Source organism: Dermochelys coriacea, chromosome 8, assembly GCF_009764565.3.
Source record: "Dermochelys coriacea isolate rDerCor1 chromosome 8, rDerCor1.pri.v4, whole genome shotgun sequence".
Lineage (NCBI taxonomy): Eukaryota > Metazoa > Chordata > Testudines > Dermochelyidae > Dermochelys > Dermochelys coriacea.
The window spans coordinates 75,138,569-75,155,419 of NC_050075.1; the positions used below are offsets into that span (position 1 = coordinate 75,138,569).

Genomic DNA, 16,851 nt, shown 5'->3' on the forward strand with positions numbered 1-16,851 from the left:
CCTTGTTGGATGCTATTGCTTTGCAGTTTAATTCCTTGAATTTCTCCAAGAATAAGTAAGGTTGAGCAAAGTTCACAGATCTATGCAGCATCTGACTAAGAGGAGGCTGCTCAATAAAGGGAGCTAGGGTTTTTTTTATTGGCACACTTCCCCCTGCTGAAGTGAAAGATGCTGCGTTTTCTTGTTCTGAGAAGTTAGCTGGTCCACTGTTCATTCCTCAGTTATTTGTCATGAAACTCTAAAATCACCTGCTATGTACCATCAGTGTATTAGTCTCATTTTGAATAAGTTGACCATACTTCTCATATTAACTGAGAGCAGATATATCGACTTGTTGTGAACACTTCAAACTTTATCAAGAATTTGAAGTGTCTGTCAGTGTGTCCCTCCTGTTGTATCTGATCAACAATTCACCAGCTGTATGATGTCAGCTTGAATTGTTTGTAATCAGCAAAGTCAGATTAAAAGGAATCCAGTTACTATACTGTTAGGGCTAAACTCTGCTTTAAGGTAAAATAACCCAGCAGCCCTACATGGGTGGAACTGAGGGCAGAATATGGCCCTCAGTCTGAATTAGATACGAGGTCTGAGTCAGTAGCATTACATATGTTGACGCTATGGTTTCCATCACTCTGAAAAATACAGGTAACTAATGCAGTAGAACAGGTCCACAGTTATTGTGAAAGTCAGAATTTAGAAAAAAACACTTTACAGTATCAGAGGAAGTGCTCATTTTTTTCGTTTAGTCTTTGTAACCTAGTAACTAAGTCTGAAATTTAATGTAATTAAATTTAATTTAATTGATGGCTGTAGAAGTGATAGTCAAATAACAAAAGGAAAAATCATGTCCATAACGTGCTCTAATAGCGCAGTGATGGGAAACAACTGATGTTCTTTGTTTACAAGATCCAATAAAAGGCCAACTTTAAAATTACTGGTTTCAGAGTAGCAGCGGTGGTGTTCTGTATTTGCAAAAAGGAGTACTTGTGGCACCTTAGAGACCAACAAATTTATTTGAGCATAAGCTTTCGTGAGCTACAGCTCACTTCATCAGATGCACTCTGTTTTTCCACTGAATGCATCCGATGAAGTGAGCTGTAGCTCACAAAAGCTTATGCTCAAATAAATTTGTTGGTCTCTAAAGTGCCACAAGTACTCCTTCTTTTTTTTTTTTTTAAAGTTACTGTAATGACTGTGTTCCAGAATAAAAAAAAAAAAAAAAAAATACAGTTCAAAATCTAAATGGGTCTGATTTTTTGGTACTGCCTTTACATCAGAAATACTGTTATCTATCCAAATCCTAATAATTAGAGCACAGTTACCAGATTTCAAATAGTTGAAAAAAACCAAGCATCGAACTGTAATGGAAGCGTGACAGTCTCCAAATTTAAGGAAATTTATTCTGTAGACTTCTAAAGATATTTCACACAATACAAATCTTATAGGACCTTTGTGGTCTGAACTAACTTCCATTCCCCACAATGTTTAACTAAAAGATTATTTAAATTTTGATTTTTTTTTTTAACTTGAATGTCAAACATCTGTATTGTAGAATGGCATACACCTAAAGCACTGCTAGGATATATGGCTCAGGTGCTTGATTAAAAGGACTTCAATTATAATGGTTTGTCACTGTTACAGATAATCCAGTTTGATGGTAACATTACCAGTTGCCTTATGTGAAATGAGTCAGTTGAGAGGGCATAGACTCTTGTGATAGATACCTTGTTAGCACTGGGAGGCCAATGTTTGAATTACTATGGAGACTAAGCCTTTGACAGCTAGGGTTGTGCTTTACATGCCAACTGTTGAGGAACACTGGTTTGCAGTGTTACTGTCGATGCTATATCACTTCTGTGGATGAAGAGAAGACTTCACTTGTACTTTAATCTAGTCCTTTTCCTGGGTATTAAAATCTTAAATAACACTTTTATTTATATTTCTTCTCTTCCCTCACCCCCATCCCCCAAATAAAGGGAAGACAAAGAACAAAAGAATAGATGAATGGGGAAGGAAGGAAGGGGGACAGGGAGGAAGAGCTCCATCTCAAGTTTTATCTGCTAGGAATAAATTGGGGTATATCTACACTACAGTTGAACACCCGTGGCTGGTCCATGTCAGCTGACTTGGGCTCAGGTTGCAGGATTGTAAAATTCTATGTAGATGTTCAGGATCAGGCTGAACCCTGGACTCAGGGAGCCTCCCCCTCACAAACCCAAAATATCAGAGAAAGTTCTCTCTTGATTTTACAGCTTAGCCCTATTCAACTCTTTTTCAGAACAAGGAAGAAGTGATGGCAGTAAGACTCCGTGAAGCAGACAGCATAGCAGCTGTGGCAGAACTCCAGCAGCATATTGCTGAACTGGAAATCCAGGTAACAAATAACACTTGTAAATGCTAAATGTGCAACATAGTACTGGCCCCATCCTTATTTAGCATTATCCCTTTTATTTGCTCCCTTTTCCTTCTTACCTAAGCATAAGGCCATGCTACTCTAATGTTGGGTAAAGCTGTACTGTTGAATATTTCCTTTTAGAAATAAAGACCTTGCTTTCTGTCAGATATATTTCTGGGATGTTAATTATTGCTTCCATGCAAGTGATAGAGAATCAGGCATTTCCTCTTGGCTTCTAACTTGCCTGTTTGCCTTTGCTGACTTTGTCAATGTAATGTAAATGTAAACTACCAATGAATGTTTCAAAAATTGAAAACCTCCTTTTAGATTTAAAAAAAAATTCTCATTGTTTAATTCCAATCACCTTTCTTGTTTTGCCCAATTGTACTGCCAGGGCCAGAAGTGTAGGCATTGTCCTAAACCCACATTTCAGTTGTCTCAGCTATATGTTGTTTGACTTTCACTACACTAGTCTTGCTCTTGCTATGGCATGTAGTATCTGAGGGTGCTTTCTTAAGCTTCTATTTCAACTCCCTCACTTCCAGTCTGTACTTCAGGGCCGATATTGTTCCATGGCCTGATGACTTGCTGGCTTTAGGGATAATCAGTGACAATTATGTACCCTGTAGGTACTTTTCTGCTGTCAAAAATCTGACCCCATGTCTCACCTACAACTCTTCTGTCTTAACTGTGCTGTGCCAGTTTTGATTGTCCTCCTTACAACTTCTCATAGCTGAATTTCAACCGCTGTCTTAACTGGGACTTTTTTCTTCCCTCTGAGTTGCTGTCATAACTTCAGTCGAGAGCGTCCTCTTGTCCACTCACCAGATTGCTGTGAGGGAATCAAGCCCCTGAATCCCCTGGTGTTCTAAGTCTCTAGAGTCAGAACAGAGTCCAGGCACTGCTCCTGTCTTGGAGTCTCTAGACACGTTCTCTCAAGTGTAAACCCTATGTCTAGCATGCCCCTTCTGAGAGCGGTGACCACATGCCTTACTACCCAGTTCCTGGAACCATTGCTAAGTCCTCAAACTTTCCTCCTGCACTGCCCAGCTTAAAAACTCTCCCAGGACTCCAGCCAGGTGGTGGTGTGAGTCCACAATTTACTACTTCATGGGCTGTGGCTGTGTTCATAATGCATGAAATTCAGATACTTTGCACAGGATTCTAAAACCATTGCTCTTTATTTAATTGCATGACATACATGGATCTAGTTTTAAAAAACAAAACAAAACCCTATGTATATTTCCCTGCCTGTTTCCTCAACACTCCAAAGTATAATTTGGGATGGGGTGAGGATTCTCTGGGAGCTGTCCAGGCTTGTGTTCTGAAATGTGGAGTCTTCTTCCCCTAGCTTCTCTTCTCTGGCCTTGGCCAGTCTCTCTTCCTCTTCCTCCTTTCTTTGTGCTGGTCTTTTCCCCTGTGAGTCCTTTTTTAACCCCTCCTTTGTTACTTCTTTCTGTGTCACACTGCTGGTAACTTTCCACCTTCTCCATTTCCATCACCCCTGCAAACAAATTGGGAGAAATCTCTTCTGGTTTAAATGTCCTCTGGCTTCAGGCATTTCCACCTGGATAGGTGACCATTACATTTTAATAAGTTGTCATTATCCCTGAGCTGCCAGCAATGTAACACAGCCCTGCCAGCCCATAGTAGATTTCATATTTACTTAGAGGCATTGAGTGATGCTGTAATTTTGTTTTGTAGCACCAACTTCATAATATCAGTCAGACTTCCTAGTTGTACAGACAGACTTCCCAAATTGCCCCAGTCGTTTCCTCTGAAATGTTGCCTTCAAAACATTTCTCTTTAGGTTATTGTGGCCAAGCTTTTCTCTCCCTTTGATCCCTCAACTACTGCATCTTTTTTTTTTTCCTTTCCCCTTAGCTATACTTACATGATCCAAACTTTTTTTTTTTAAATCCCAACCTATTCCTTTACTGCACTCTTGTCTTGCTGTCTGTATGAGAAAGTGATGCAGCATCTGTTCATTTTCTTTGCGACACTGATGTCTGCTTTATAGGCTGCTGTGTACAAATAAAGTTAACAGAGCCTTTATGAAGCTTCCTTTACCATGGATACTTTTCCTCAAGCACAGTAGGCACAAAAATGATTGAAAGATGGAGCAATCCTCTGTTTTATCACCTTGTGCCTAGATACTACAGCAATAATCGCCTTAGAAATGCATAATAAGTATTACAGACAAATTGCTTATCTCTGAAGCAAGATAACAAGAAAATAGCTGCGTTTCACTCAATCTCTTCTCATGTACTCTTCATATGTACTAACAAACATTTTATTACAAAAGGTGTACTACACTTTTATCCACTTTTTTTCTTTTTTTTTAAATCCTAGATTTTAAGACCAGAAGGGGCCTTTGGATCATATGGTTCAGTGACGTGAGTTGCATGCATAGTTGCAGAACACCTCTGCGGGCTGCATACAGAAACAAAATGGCATCCTCTGTGCAGCGTGACCTCACACATACAGTGTGTGTGAGGTCATGCTGTGTGGAGAATGCCATTTTGTAGAGCAGGTCTGCTGCACAGGTGCATGCGTTCAGGAATTGTGCAGTTGAACTAGTTAGTCTAGCCTCCTGTATAACAAGGCTGTAGAGTTTCACCATTATCTCTATATTGAGCCCAATAACTAGTTAGACTAAAGCAGACCTTCTTTCTGAAAGGCATCTGGTCTTAATTAGAAGACTTTAGGAGATGGAGAGTTCACCGTCCCTTGGTAGGTTGTTTCAGTAGTTAAACACGATCTTAAACTTGTGCTGTATATCTAATTTGAATTTGTCTAGCTTTAACTTCCAGCCATTGTTCTTGTTTGCTTTTCTCCATTGGAGTAAAGAGTTGTTCAGTACCTGGTGTTTTTCTCCCAGAGAAGGTCTAGACAACATAATCAAGTCACCTTTCAATTTCTTTTTGATAGGATAAATAGATTGAGCTCTCTGAGCCTCATTTTAAGGCATTTTCTCCAACCATCAGACTATCTTTGTGGCTCTGCTCTGTACCCTCTCTAATTTTTCAACATCTTCTTAAAAAAATGGACACCAGAACTATGTGCAGTGTTCTAGAATCTTTAACAATATACAGTCAATCACTTCCCTACTCATTACTCCTGTTTATGCATCCAACGATCACTTTTGCCACAGTATAACATTAAAAGCTGATGTTAAGTTGCTTGTCCTTTATCACCCCTAAATTCTTTTCAATCTCTCCGCTTTCCAGGATACAGTCCCCTATTCTGTAGGTATGGCTTGCATTCTTTGTTCCTAGATGTGCAACTTTGCATTTGGCTGTATTAAAATACTTGTTAAGTAGTGACCTTGTTTTAGCAGGCCTTGTTGATGTTTCCTGTTAATGTTCTGTAGCGTGTGTCAATGAGATGCATTCACTTTTTTCAGAAATAAGAAAAGTGGATGTTTTCTTCTGTTTGTAATCCCATTTATGGTATGAAGTCATTCTGTCGTGTCTGACATTCAGAGTTGCTCATTTTTCAAGCTTGTGCTGTTCAATTTCCTTTGTATGCTACTGATCCTATTAACAGGTTTTAGATCAGTCTGTTGAAGTAGCTGCATTTTGTATTCCAGTATTTGGCTATTGTTTTGTCATATCCCGGTTAAGTACAGACAAATCACTTTAAACTTGAGTTTGTATTCTTTCAGTAGAAATACTAGTTTCTCTAACATAAATCTAGGACATAGAGACACTTTAAAATGCTCATTTGTGATTTAACTAGATTGTGCTGAAGTTTTCAACATATGAAAAGCATTGTGAGCAGATAACTTCTCTTAAAGATATTGCAGAGACAAGGTGGATGAGGTAATATATTCTATTGGACCAACTTTTGTTGGTGAGATGCAAGCTTTTGAGCTACACAGAGCTCCTCTTCAGGTCTGTGTAGCTCAAAAACTTGTCTCTCAGTAAGAAATTGGTCTAGTAAAAAATATTACCTCTAATATCATGGGAGTAACACTGCTACAACATTTAGCTTAAAGATGGTACCTCTGGTAGCAATAATGAAGCTTATGCTCAAAACCTACTACTTCAGAAATCCATACCCAAAGCCTTCAGAACGCCTTAATCAAAAAACAATAGAATAGTAATGGAGAATAAATGCTTATTTCTAGAGCTAGTGAACTACAGCCCCAAATAAAACACAAACAGAAGTTTTTGCCTTTGAGAAGCTGCAGATCTATCTTTATATTACACAAAAAAACAACCCCTACATTAACATTATTAAGGTTGCAAAGTCAAGCACTCAAAAGTTAGGAAATGTCAGAATTAAGATTGCATACATAATCTTAATTTGGCCCATTTGTGCATATGCATTATGATCCAGTCTCTGATTATCACATACTGTTTTTTATTTCTTAAATTTTGAGTGCTTGACTTTACAACCTTAATGTTCTTTTAACATAGTTTGTGTGTAATTTCCAATCTTTTATTAAAAAAGAAAATTGGGAAAGACTGATTCAGTCATGTGGCATCATATTGACCCTCTACATGGTTCACCAGCAGGGTAGGAACCTTTAGATCCATGACAGACTTCTGCCACTTGAACTAACAGAGTAATGGATAGCAGAAATAGATGATCTTATCCTTTATGTGGACCAGCAGTAGAGGAGAAGACACTGCTAGTGAGTGATGGATATTTGCTTCCAGCAGAGGAATGGTGACTCAGGAATCTTGGACTTGATTCTAGGCTTCGGGTGAGTTCTCTAGTGGGCGCAGATTATTCTGCCATTTTACCCTAAGTTTGACATGTTCTGACCCATTCCCTCCAACCTGTCCCTGTTTCTATCTCACCGCTGGCTCCTCATCCCATTCTCTTCTCACCTAGGCAGTCCCAGTTTTCTTGCCTGGTAAATCCTAATATTACCTCTCCTTACACCCCATCCCAGTCTCCCTACCCCTCTAGTTCCTTGTCCCCAGTTACCTTGGCTAGCTAACTCAGTTCACTCCCTGGTCTCCAGTTGCCTGCCTCTCCTGCCCACCCCTGGGCTTCTCATTCGATTTGGGTCTTCACCTCCCCTTGTTCCAATTTTTTCCCAGCCAGTTATTGTGCTCATCCTGGCTCCTTGTCCGATCTCCAGTCCCTCCCCCAACTGGTTCCAAGTCCGTGTTTTTGCCCTGCTAATTTTTTCTTTTGTCCCAGGCTCTTCACCAGGCTTGTTGTGCCATCTACTCCCCCACAATATCCTGGGTCTGGCTCTTTGTTCCCTATGTGTTTGTCAGCTGGGTTCCTCTCCCACAATACCTTTTTGCCAGTAGAGGGGTCACTGAGAATACAGGGAAGACAGGCTGCCAGTTTCAGTGCCTGGCCATTTGCTCTGTAGGGATTGTGCACACCGTGTGATTAGCATTAGGAGCTGTGAGGGAATGGAGCATGCTCAGTGAGGCTGGAAGCCTCTGAGATTAGATGTAAACCTCTAGCAAGTCTCCACGGAGCATGTGTTGTCTGCCTTTTTTTCAAAGTCTGATACATTGGCCTAATTTGGGTGGATTTTCACAAGGATGACAAAAGGCACATCCCTGACATAAAGGCTATTCCCTGCCAAAATTCAAATCTTTGCTCTGTCGTGGCCGTGCTTTAGAGCTTTCCAAAGAGAAGGTCTCTAGAATTTTGACACTGGAAAAATCTGGTCATATTCTCTATCCTTAGCTGCTGAACTGTTTTGGCTGAAATTTTCCAGAATAAATGCAGCCTGAGGCAGACGCCCACATAGAAAATTTCATTCCAAATGGTTAACATCTGTTAGTTTTAAAAGCACATGAAAATGGGGCCTTACAACTGGAAGGGTCAGGCAGCCTCAATACTAAACTATGCTACTGTCCGACCTATAATGGAGAGATGAGAATTCTCTGTGGAGAAGGATCTGCCTCCATGTGTCCTCTTAAGATTTTTCTGTTGCATGGTCACTTCCAATCCTCTCATCATTGCTCTGACCTAACCCAGGGATGCAAGAGGGTCCTTCAGGATGACTCCTCTTTAAGACATTACTACTTGTATTTCAAGTTTTAAAGTGCACTCTGGATAACAGGAATTCATGGAGTGTCTGTGGCTGACTCTAAAACTAAGTGATTAAACTTAACTTGGAGCATCACAAATGGCTACGCTTGTGGCAGTGTTGTAGGGTTGATAAAAATGCAGCGGGGGAAGTCAAGTTACCACATACTCTTCCTTTTGAGGGGGAAGGGTGCTTTTCGAAGAAACTCTAGGGATTAAGTGTCAGACTAACATGGGCCATAATCATGTTTAGCCTAAATCATGCATTTTTCTGTGAATTTTTCCTAGGTGCAAGTGCAAGACACTTGGTGTTAAATTTGTAATACATATGAAGTATTACTACACCCACACTAATACTGATCTGACTGTACATATACAGGTGCTAAATTTAAATCACTGTTTTGGATCACTTTTAGTTTAGGTTAAACAATGGTAGATAAAAGGAAATGCAAAATTCTAGTACTTAACAGTGGATATAATTGTCTAACAAAATAGCTTTTGATGATTTCTCTAACCATAGGATATTTAGGTACATTTCATAATAACTGGAAATGTCGTTTTTTGGTACGTTGAATGGAGTTTTCCCTGATAGTTTAAGGCATTCAGTTCCTGATGTTGGTAGGTTTTGAGGGTTTTAGTCTGAGTGAACATATTTAAGTACAAAAATAATCTATTCCACAGAGATTCCTAAGCAAAAGGCATATAAACCTGTTCCTTGTTTCATTTCTGTGTAACTCAGAGTACTCAAGTTTTAAAGAGAACTGAAAACAAATATAAAATTTAGCCTCTGTCCAACAGTGTGAACTTAAATCCAAGAAATTATTAAAAAAGCAAACCAACAAGATTGATACCAATAAATGAATTGTCACCTTTGCCACTCTTCTTACCTCTGCTTCCCTTCTTGTGTTTGACCCCCCCCCATTTGTCAGTTTAAATTTAGATTATAAAGTCTTCAGGGAAGGAATCATTACCTGTTTTGTAAGGTATCTAAGGTGCTTTTGAAAAATAAGAAAAATTAAGTTTGAGTACAATATATATATATAATTTTTTTTTTAATAAAGAAAATTAAACTAGAGGTCCGAACTCATTCTCCTATCCTTTAGGTCAGCCTGGACAGTGGGTAACGTTGCTCACTTCTAGGCAAATTCAAATACTTTTGTTGCATCTACCCTGTCCCATCCATTTAAAAACTCAGTTGAGAACAATTGTAAAGGAAGTCCATGATTGTGCCAGCTCTCCTCTGCAGTCTAAACCTGTAACACTGTTTTTCTAGAATAAAGCCTTTCTGAGACCTCTGTTTAACAACTTTTCCAAGTACTGACTTAAGTAAAGAAATTGTTTCCATCTTTTTCAAATTACAGGAAACTTTTTTTTACTCTTATCAATAGCGGTGCATGATATTTATGATGTGTTTTTTGAAAGTCTAGGATGAGTCACTCTGAAGTCACTGAAAGGCCACTACTCACCACATTTACCCTTCTGAATAAACTTCATTTACATTTTCTAATGCAAAGTGTCTCTTCACCACACAGCAAGAGTTTAAAAAGCCTTCCGAGGTGACTGAAAGTCAGGGTGAGGCAGATCTAAATCAGTAAAAACATTTTAGAAGGTAAAAGAGCCTTTCCTTTTGGCTGCTATTGATTCAATCATTTCTCATCTAGTGATCTGAGGAACTGTAGTGTTCTGATCATCTCAGAAATAGCTATGTAAACCATTTTTATCTTCAACTTTTTTTCACATTTCAGATCTAGCTTTCTTCTACTCTTCAAGGGGGCCTCTGAATATTCCTATGTGTGCAATGCACATGTCACACCCTGGTGTCCCTGACATTCCAGAGCCTTCTGAAAAGCGATATGTTGGGACTGCTCAGGTGTCCTGTTATGGCCTCAAACATCTGGACCTGAGATTTAAAAGGTCTGTGTGGCCTTGTCTCTCTCATTTGCTTCCTTTCCATGGCTAGCTGTGGGTTATGGGATATTTCACTTTTTTTTTCTAAAATTTTAATACAAGGTCACAAAAAAAAAATAGTGTTTGGCAGTTCACATTGCTGAGCAGTTTTCATTTGTACCAGGTCTGTTCTTTTTGGCCATATGGCCAATAATGGCTACAGAAATGGAAATATGGGTGCAAGTAAGTGGCCTGCATCATGTTCCTCCATCCTTCTGTTCCTGGCTCTGCATTCCTGTTCTGCCCTGGAGGAAGCCCATTTTCTGGATTATTGCTTAGGTCAGTCTCTCCACACCTTGAACCCTCACTAATAGGTAGTAGGGGCTATGTGCCTTCTCCACCATAAAGGCCTTATAAACATGGTCTTGGGATCCCACATAAGATTGGTCACTTGCCTTTGGGGAAAGGTCAGGGAAAGCCAAGCAAATCCGTGATGAAATCTGTGACATTTCAGCTATGAAACCCAATCTAAGTCTTGGGTGAGCACAGAGGCTTCATCACTAGTGCTGAGAAGTAAGCCTTTCAATGCCAGAACTTTCTGTAAAAAAGAAAAGGAATACTTGTGGCATGCAAAATCCAGCTTTTAAGGAGCCCATCTGTATGGGTCTCAATATACAAAGAAACCTGGCTTAGGTTAAACTGTGTTAATTTCAAATGGGGGATTGGGAGAGAGCTGGGAAAAGAATTCCAAAAATGAGGACCAAGAGAACACTGTGCCAGCAGCCTCCTTTTAGATCTATGGGACTCCAGTTCTCATGCCTTCACTATCTGCAGGGTGGCAGTGGTGCAGATACTCTCTCAGGTAGGAGTGTAAGTTGAACGGCTGGCTATTTACAGTCTCCTAAGCACTGACTCGGTTATCTGCTCCAAGTGAATCTGGCCAACATGCATCAGATGTCCTCTAGAGCCAGAGACTTATTCACACAGGGATTTCCAACATTGGTTCAGCTCCCCCAGTGGAGGAAAAAAATACTTAGCTTAGACACCCCCAATGGGATTCTGTTTATCAGAAGGAATTGTGGTGGCTGAGGCTTCTTGGTTCTCTTGTAACATTGGCTTCTGACAGTCAGCGCCACAAGAGAATGCTTGTTGCAGCACCAAGGGGCATTGCTTTTCCTAGAATTCTCCCAATTCTCAGCAGAACCAGGAAGTGTGGGGGTTGCATCCTGGAAGTGTGAACATGCAAAGGCAACAATCCTTGGGGGGGGTTCATCAACTATCCTTGTGATACATGGATTTAATTTGATATTTGAGCATACATTCTGAGATTTTTTTAAACAAAAAACACCCCACCAAAATTCTAAAAATGTTTAGACTTAATATTTTCTTAAACCCTTTCACTGTCCTCATAACATACACATTGCTTGCCAAAATTGTTTGCTGTAGATTGCCTCTTGTCTTTTGTGGATTTTAGTCTTCATCTTATAAATGTATAGTGTTTAAAATAACACTCATTACTTGCCTAGAGACCAGATACTCTGCTTTGTGTCATGACCTCTACTAACACCACAGATTTTCTGTAATAGTGCTCCCAAAGAAAAACCCACATCCTACGTATAACCTTAGATTTTTGAGACCTATATGAAGAGAGATTACTAATTGCTTCTGTTATTTCCTTTAATGGTGTGATCTCTACTTTACAAAGACTAAGATTCCATTTAGAATTCACAAGTTCAATTCTGAAACAGCCCTGTAGTGAAGAAAAGATAATGTCTGTCAGATAAAACTGGCAACTCTTTAAAAACAAAACAAAAAAACCTTTGATTAAAAAAGACACGTAGCATTTAATACCGTGGCTTTATTTCAGCACAGAACCATGGGAAGCTGAATTGAGAGTTCTGAGCTATTGCTATATTTAGCCCCAGGCAAGATGGTGGATGCAGTACACTTCCTTTCAGTTGCTTCATAGGTAGTGATGACTTCTGAAGGAAGCCTCATCAAAAGTTCTGTTTTCACAATCTTTGTGGCCAAGGTACAGGAATTTCAGGGTGGGGACTTTAAAAAGGAGGGCAACAAAGAGCCCAGAGGACTATTTCTGCTAGAAGGTATGGAGTTGGCTCTGTGGTAGTTTCAGGTGTATTTAAGAGTTAAGGTTTGTTTTTTGTTTTTTTGGTTTTTTTCCAATGGAATTAAATTGGAAAATAAGTAGTATGACTGTTAAGTACAGTACTCTCATGTTTTGCCATCAAGCTCTACTTTGGGGCACAGTTTAAACTATTTTTTCAGTATGCTGCTGTCTGTATTGACAAACTGAAGATGCATTTTAGTATGTTGGGGAAACATAAAGCTTCTGGTAGGTGGGTAGCAGACAGTTTGAGAAAGTAGGATAAGTGCACTAGCTTGGATATTTCTGCTAAGCTAAGCAGTGAGATAGCTAACAAAAAGTTGAGAGCAAAGACTGGGATTCTTAAAGGAGCCTAAGGAAGTAAGATGCCCAGCTCGCATTGAAATTCAATTAACTTCCTTATTTTCCTTTTGGAAAATGGCATTTACTAGGTTTCAGAGTTAACACCATTGATGATGTTGGTGGCAATTAACAGCGTTTAGCTCTCAGAGGTATTAATTTACCCCTTTTCACGTTTGAGTTATTCTTTGCAGCCATAAGGACTATTAAAATGTAACTTTAAAAATCATTTAAATTCTTGATCAAAATATTACAACAGAAACCCATAGCCAGAGAGTCACTGAATATATAGGGAGCTTGCTGGTGGTTAGGGTACCAGCTCCCCTGCACGCGCTCCCCCCCCGATTTAAAAAACAAACTATATTTATAGAAGACCTATATCTGTCTAGGCTTTGGGGCACACTTCATTGTTAAATGCAAAAGTGATGCACATTAGAAAACATAATCCAAACTACACATACAGAATGATGGGTCTACATTAGCTGTCACTACTCAGGAACTTGGAGTCATTGGGGATAATTTTCAGAATACATGTGCTCAGTGTGCAGCAGCAGTCAAAGTTAACAACATTAGGAAAGAGCTAATAAGACAGAAAACATCATAATGCCACTATAAATACATGGTACGGCCACAGCTTGAATATTATGTGCAGTTCCGGTTCTCCATCTCAAAGTATTAAAATTGGAAAGAGTAGAGAAGGGTAACAAAAATGATCAGGGGTATAGAAGAGCTTCCATATGAGGAGGGATTAAAAAGACTGTGACTGTTCAGTTTGGAAAAGACGTCTGAGAGGGATGTGGTAACTGTCTATAAAATCATGAATGGTCTGAAGGTGAATGAGGAAGTGTTATTTTTTCCCCCTCACATAACACACACATTAGGGGTCACCCAATGAAATTAATAGGCAGCAGGTTTAAAACATAAAGTACTTCACACAACACACAGTCAACCTGTGGAACTCGTTCCCAGTGGGTGTTGTGAAGGCCAAAAGCATAACTAGATTCAAAAGAGAATCAGGTAAGTTCATGGAGGATAGATCATCAATGGCTGTTAGATAAGATGGTCAGGGATGCAACCCTGAGCTCTTTGTCCCTGAACTTCTGACTGCTAGAAGCTGGGACTGGGTAACAGGCAATACTAATGGAAACTGCATGATCATGGGAGACTTTAACTTCCCAGATATAGACTGGAGGACCAGTGCTAGTAATAATAATAGGGCTCAGATTTTCCTAGATGCGATAGCTGATGGATTCCTTCATCAAGTAGTTGCTGAACCGACTAGAGGGAATGCCATTTTAGATTTAATTTTGGTGAGTAGCGAGGACCTCATAGAAGAAATGGTTGTAGGGGACAATCTTGGCTCAAGTGATCATGAGCTAATTCAGTTCAAACTAAATGGAAGGATTAACAAAAATAAATCTGCAACTAAGGTTTTTGATTTCAAAAGGGCTGACTTTCAAAAATTAAGGAAATTAGTTATGGAAGTGGATTGGACTGAAGAATTTATGGATCTAAAGGTAGAGGAGGCCTGGGATTACTTTAAATCAAAGCTACAGAAGCTATCGGAAGCCTGTATCCCAAGAAAGGGGAAAAGATTCATAGGCAGGAGTTGTAGACCAAGCTGGATGAGCAAGCATCTTAGAGAGGTGATTAAGAAGAAGCAGAAAGCATACAGGGAGTGGAAGATGGGAGGGATCATGAAGGAAAGCTACCTAATTGAGGTCAGAACATGTAGGGATAAAGTGAGATGGGCTAAAAGTTGAGTAGAGTTGGACCTTGCAAAGGGAATTAAAACCAATAGTAAAAGGTTCTATAGCCATATAAATAAGAAAACTAAAAAAGAAGAAGTGGGGCCACTTAACACTGAGGATGGAGCGGAGGTTAAAGATAATCTAGGCATGGCCCAATATCTAAACAAATACTTTGCCTCAGTCTTTAATAAGGCTAAAGAGGATCTTAGGGATAATGGTAGCATGACAAATGGGAATGAGGATATGGAGGCAGATATTACCATATCTGAGGTAGAAGCGAAACTGAAACAGCTTAATGGGACTAAATCGGGGGGCCCAGATCATCTTCATCCAAGAATATTAAAGGAAGTGGCACCTGAAATTGCAAGCCCATTAGCAAGAATTTTTAATGAATCTGTAAACTCAGGAGTAGTACTGAATGATTGGAGAATTGCTAATATAGTTCCTATTTTTAAGAAAGGGAAAAAAAAAAGTGATCCGGGTAACTACAAGCCAGTTAGTTTGACATCTGTAGTATGCAAGGTCCTGGAAAAAATTTTGAAGGAGAAATTAGTTAAGGACATTGAAGTCAATGGTAAATGGGACAAAATACAACATGGTTTTACAAAAGGTAGATCGTGCCAAACCAACCTAATCTCCTTTTTTGAAAAAGTAACAGATTTTTTAGATAAAGGAAATGCAGTGGATCTAATTTACCTAGATTTCAGTAAGGCATTTGATACCGTGCCACATGGGGAATTATTAGTTAAATTGGAAAAGATGGGGATCAATATGAACATCAAAAGGTGGATAAGGAATTGGTTAAAGGGGAGACTGCAACGGGTCCTACTGAAAGGCGAACTGTCAGGTTGGAGGGAGGTTACCAGTGGAGTTCCTCAGGGATCGGTTTTGGGACCAATCTTATTTAATCTTTTTATTACTGACCTTGGCACAAAAAGTGGGAGTGTGCTAATAAAGTTTGCAGATGATACAAAGCTGGGAGGTATTGCCAATTCGGAGAAGGATCGGGATATTATACAGGAGGATCTGGATGACCTTGTAAACTGGAGTAATAGTAATAGGATGAAATTTAATAGTGAGAAGTGTAAGGTTATGCTTTTAGGGATTAATAACAAGAATTTTAGTTATAAGTTGGGGACGCATCAATTAGAAGTAACGGAAGAGGAGAAGGACCTTGGAGTATTGGTTGATCATAGGATGACTATGAGCTGCCAATGTGATATGGCTGTGAAAAAAGCTAATGCGGTTTTGGGATGCATCAGGAGAGGCGTTTCCAGTAGGGATAAGGAGGTTTTAGTACCGTTATACAAGGCGCTGGTGAGACCTCACCTAGAATACTGTGTGCAGTTCTGGTCTCCCATGTTTAAAAAGGATGAATTCAAGCTGGAGCAGGTACAGAGAAGGGCTACTAGGATGATCCGAGGAATGGAAAACTTGTCTTATGAAAGGAGACTTAAGGAGCTTGGCTTGTTTAGCCTAACTAAAAGAAGTTGAGGGGAGATATGATTGCTCTCTATAAATATATCAGAGGGATAAATACAGGAGAGGGAGAGGAATTATTTCAGCTCAGCACCAATGTGGACACAAGAACAAATGGGTATAAACTGGCCACCAGGAAGTTTAGACTTGAAATCAGACGAAGGTTTTTAACCATCAGAGGAGTGAAGTTTTGGAATAGCCTTCCAAGGGAAGCAGTGGGGGCAAAAGATCTATCTGGTTTTAAGATTCTACTCGATGGTATGATGGGATAATGGGATTTTGGTAAGTAACTAATCTTTAAATATTCAGGGTAAATAGGACTAATCCCCTGAGATGGGATATTAGATGGATGGGATCTGAGTTACCCAGGAAAGAATTTTCTGTAGTATCTGGCTGGTGAATCTTGCCCATATGCTCAGGGTTTAGCTGATTGCCATATTTGGGGTCGGGAAGGAATTTTCCTCCAGGGCAGATTGGAGAGGCCCTGGAGGTTTTTTTCGCCTTCCTCTGTAGCATGGGGCATGGTTGACTTGAGGGAGGCTTCTCTGCTCCTAGACAAATTGGAGGATTGGGCCAAAAGAAATCTAATGAGGTTCAATAAGGATAAATGCAGGGTCCTGCACTTAGGATGGAAGAATCCAATGCACCGTTACAGACTAGGGACCGAATGGCTCGGCAGCAGTTCTGCGGAAAAGGACCTAGGGGTGACAGTGGACGAGAAGCTGGATATGAGTCAGCAGTGTGCCCTTGTTGCCAAGAAGGCCAATGGCATTTTGGGTTGTATAAGTAGGGGCATAGCGAGCAGATCGAGGGATGTGATCGTTCCCCTCTATTCGACACTGGTGAGGCCTCATCTGGAGTAC

General features: G+C 39.8%; 1 protein-coding gene across 21 annotated transcripts in view; it reads left to right on the plus strand.

Annotated features, from left to right (window-relative positions):
* The window catches only part of EVI5 (ecotropic viral integration site 5), a 133,947-nt gene that overhangs the window by 74,214 nt on the left and 42,882 nt on the right, over positions 1 to 16,851 (plus strand). For 19 of the 21 annotated variants that reach the window (XM_038413199.2, XM_038413212.2, XM_043520513.1 and 16 more), the window contains one exon: positions 2,279 to 2,374. In XM_038413199.2, the coding sequence (XP_038269127.1) occupies positions 2,279 to 2,374 (96 nt within the window). Of the gene's footprint in view, positions 1 to 2,278; positions 2,375 to 4,747; positions 4,792 to 16,851 lie in introns of all 21 variants that reach the window. The other 2 variants (XM_043520518.1, XM_043520512.1) reach the window with 1 other exon arrangement.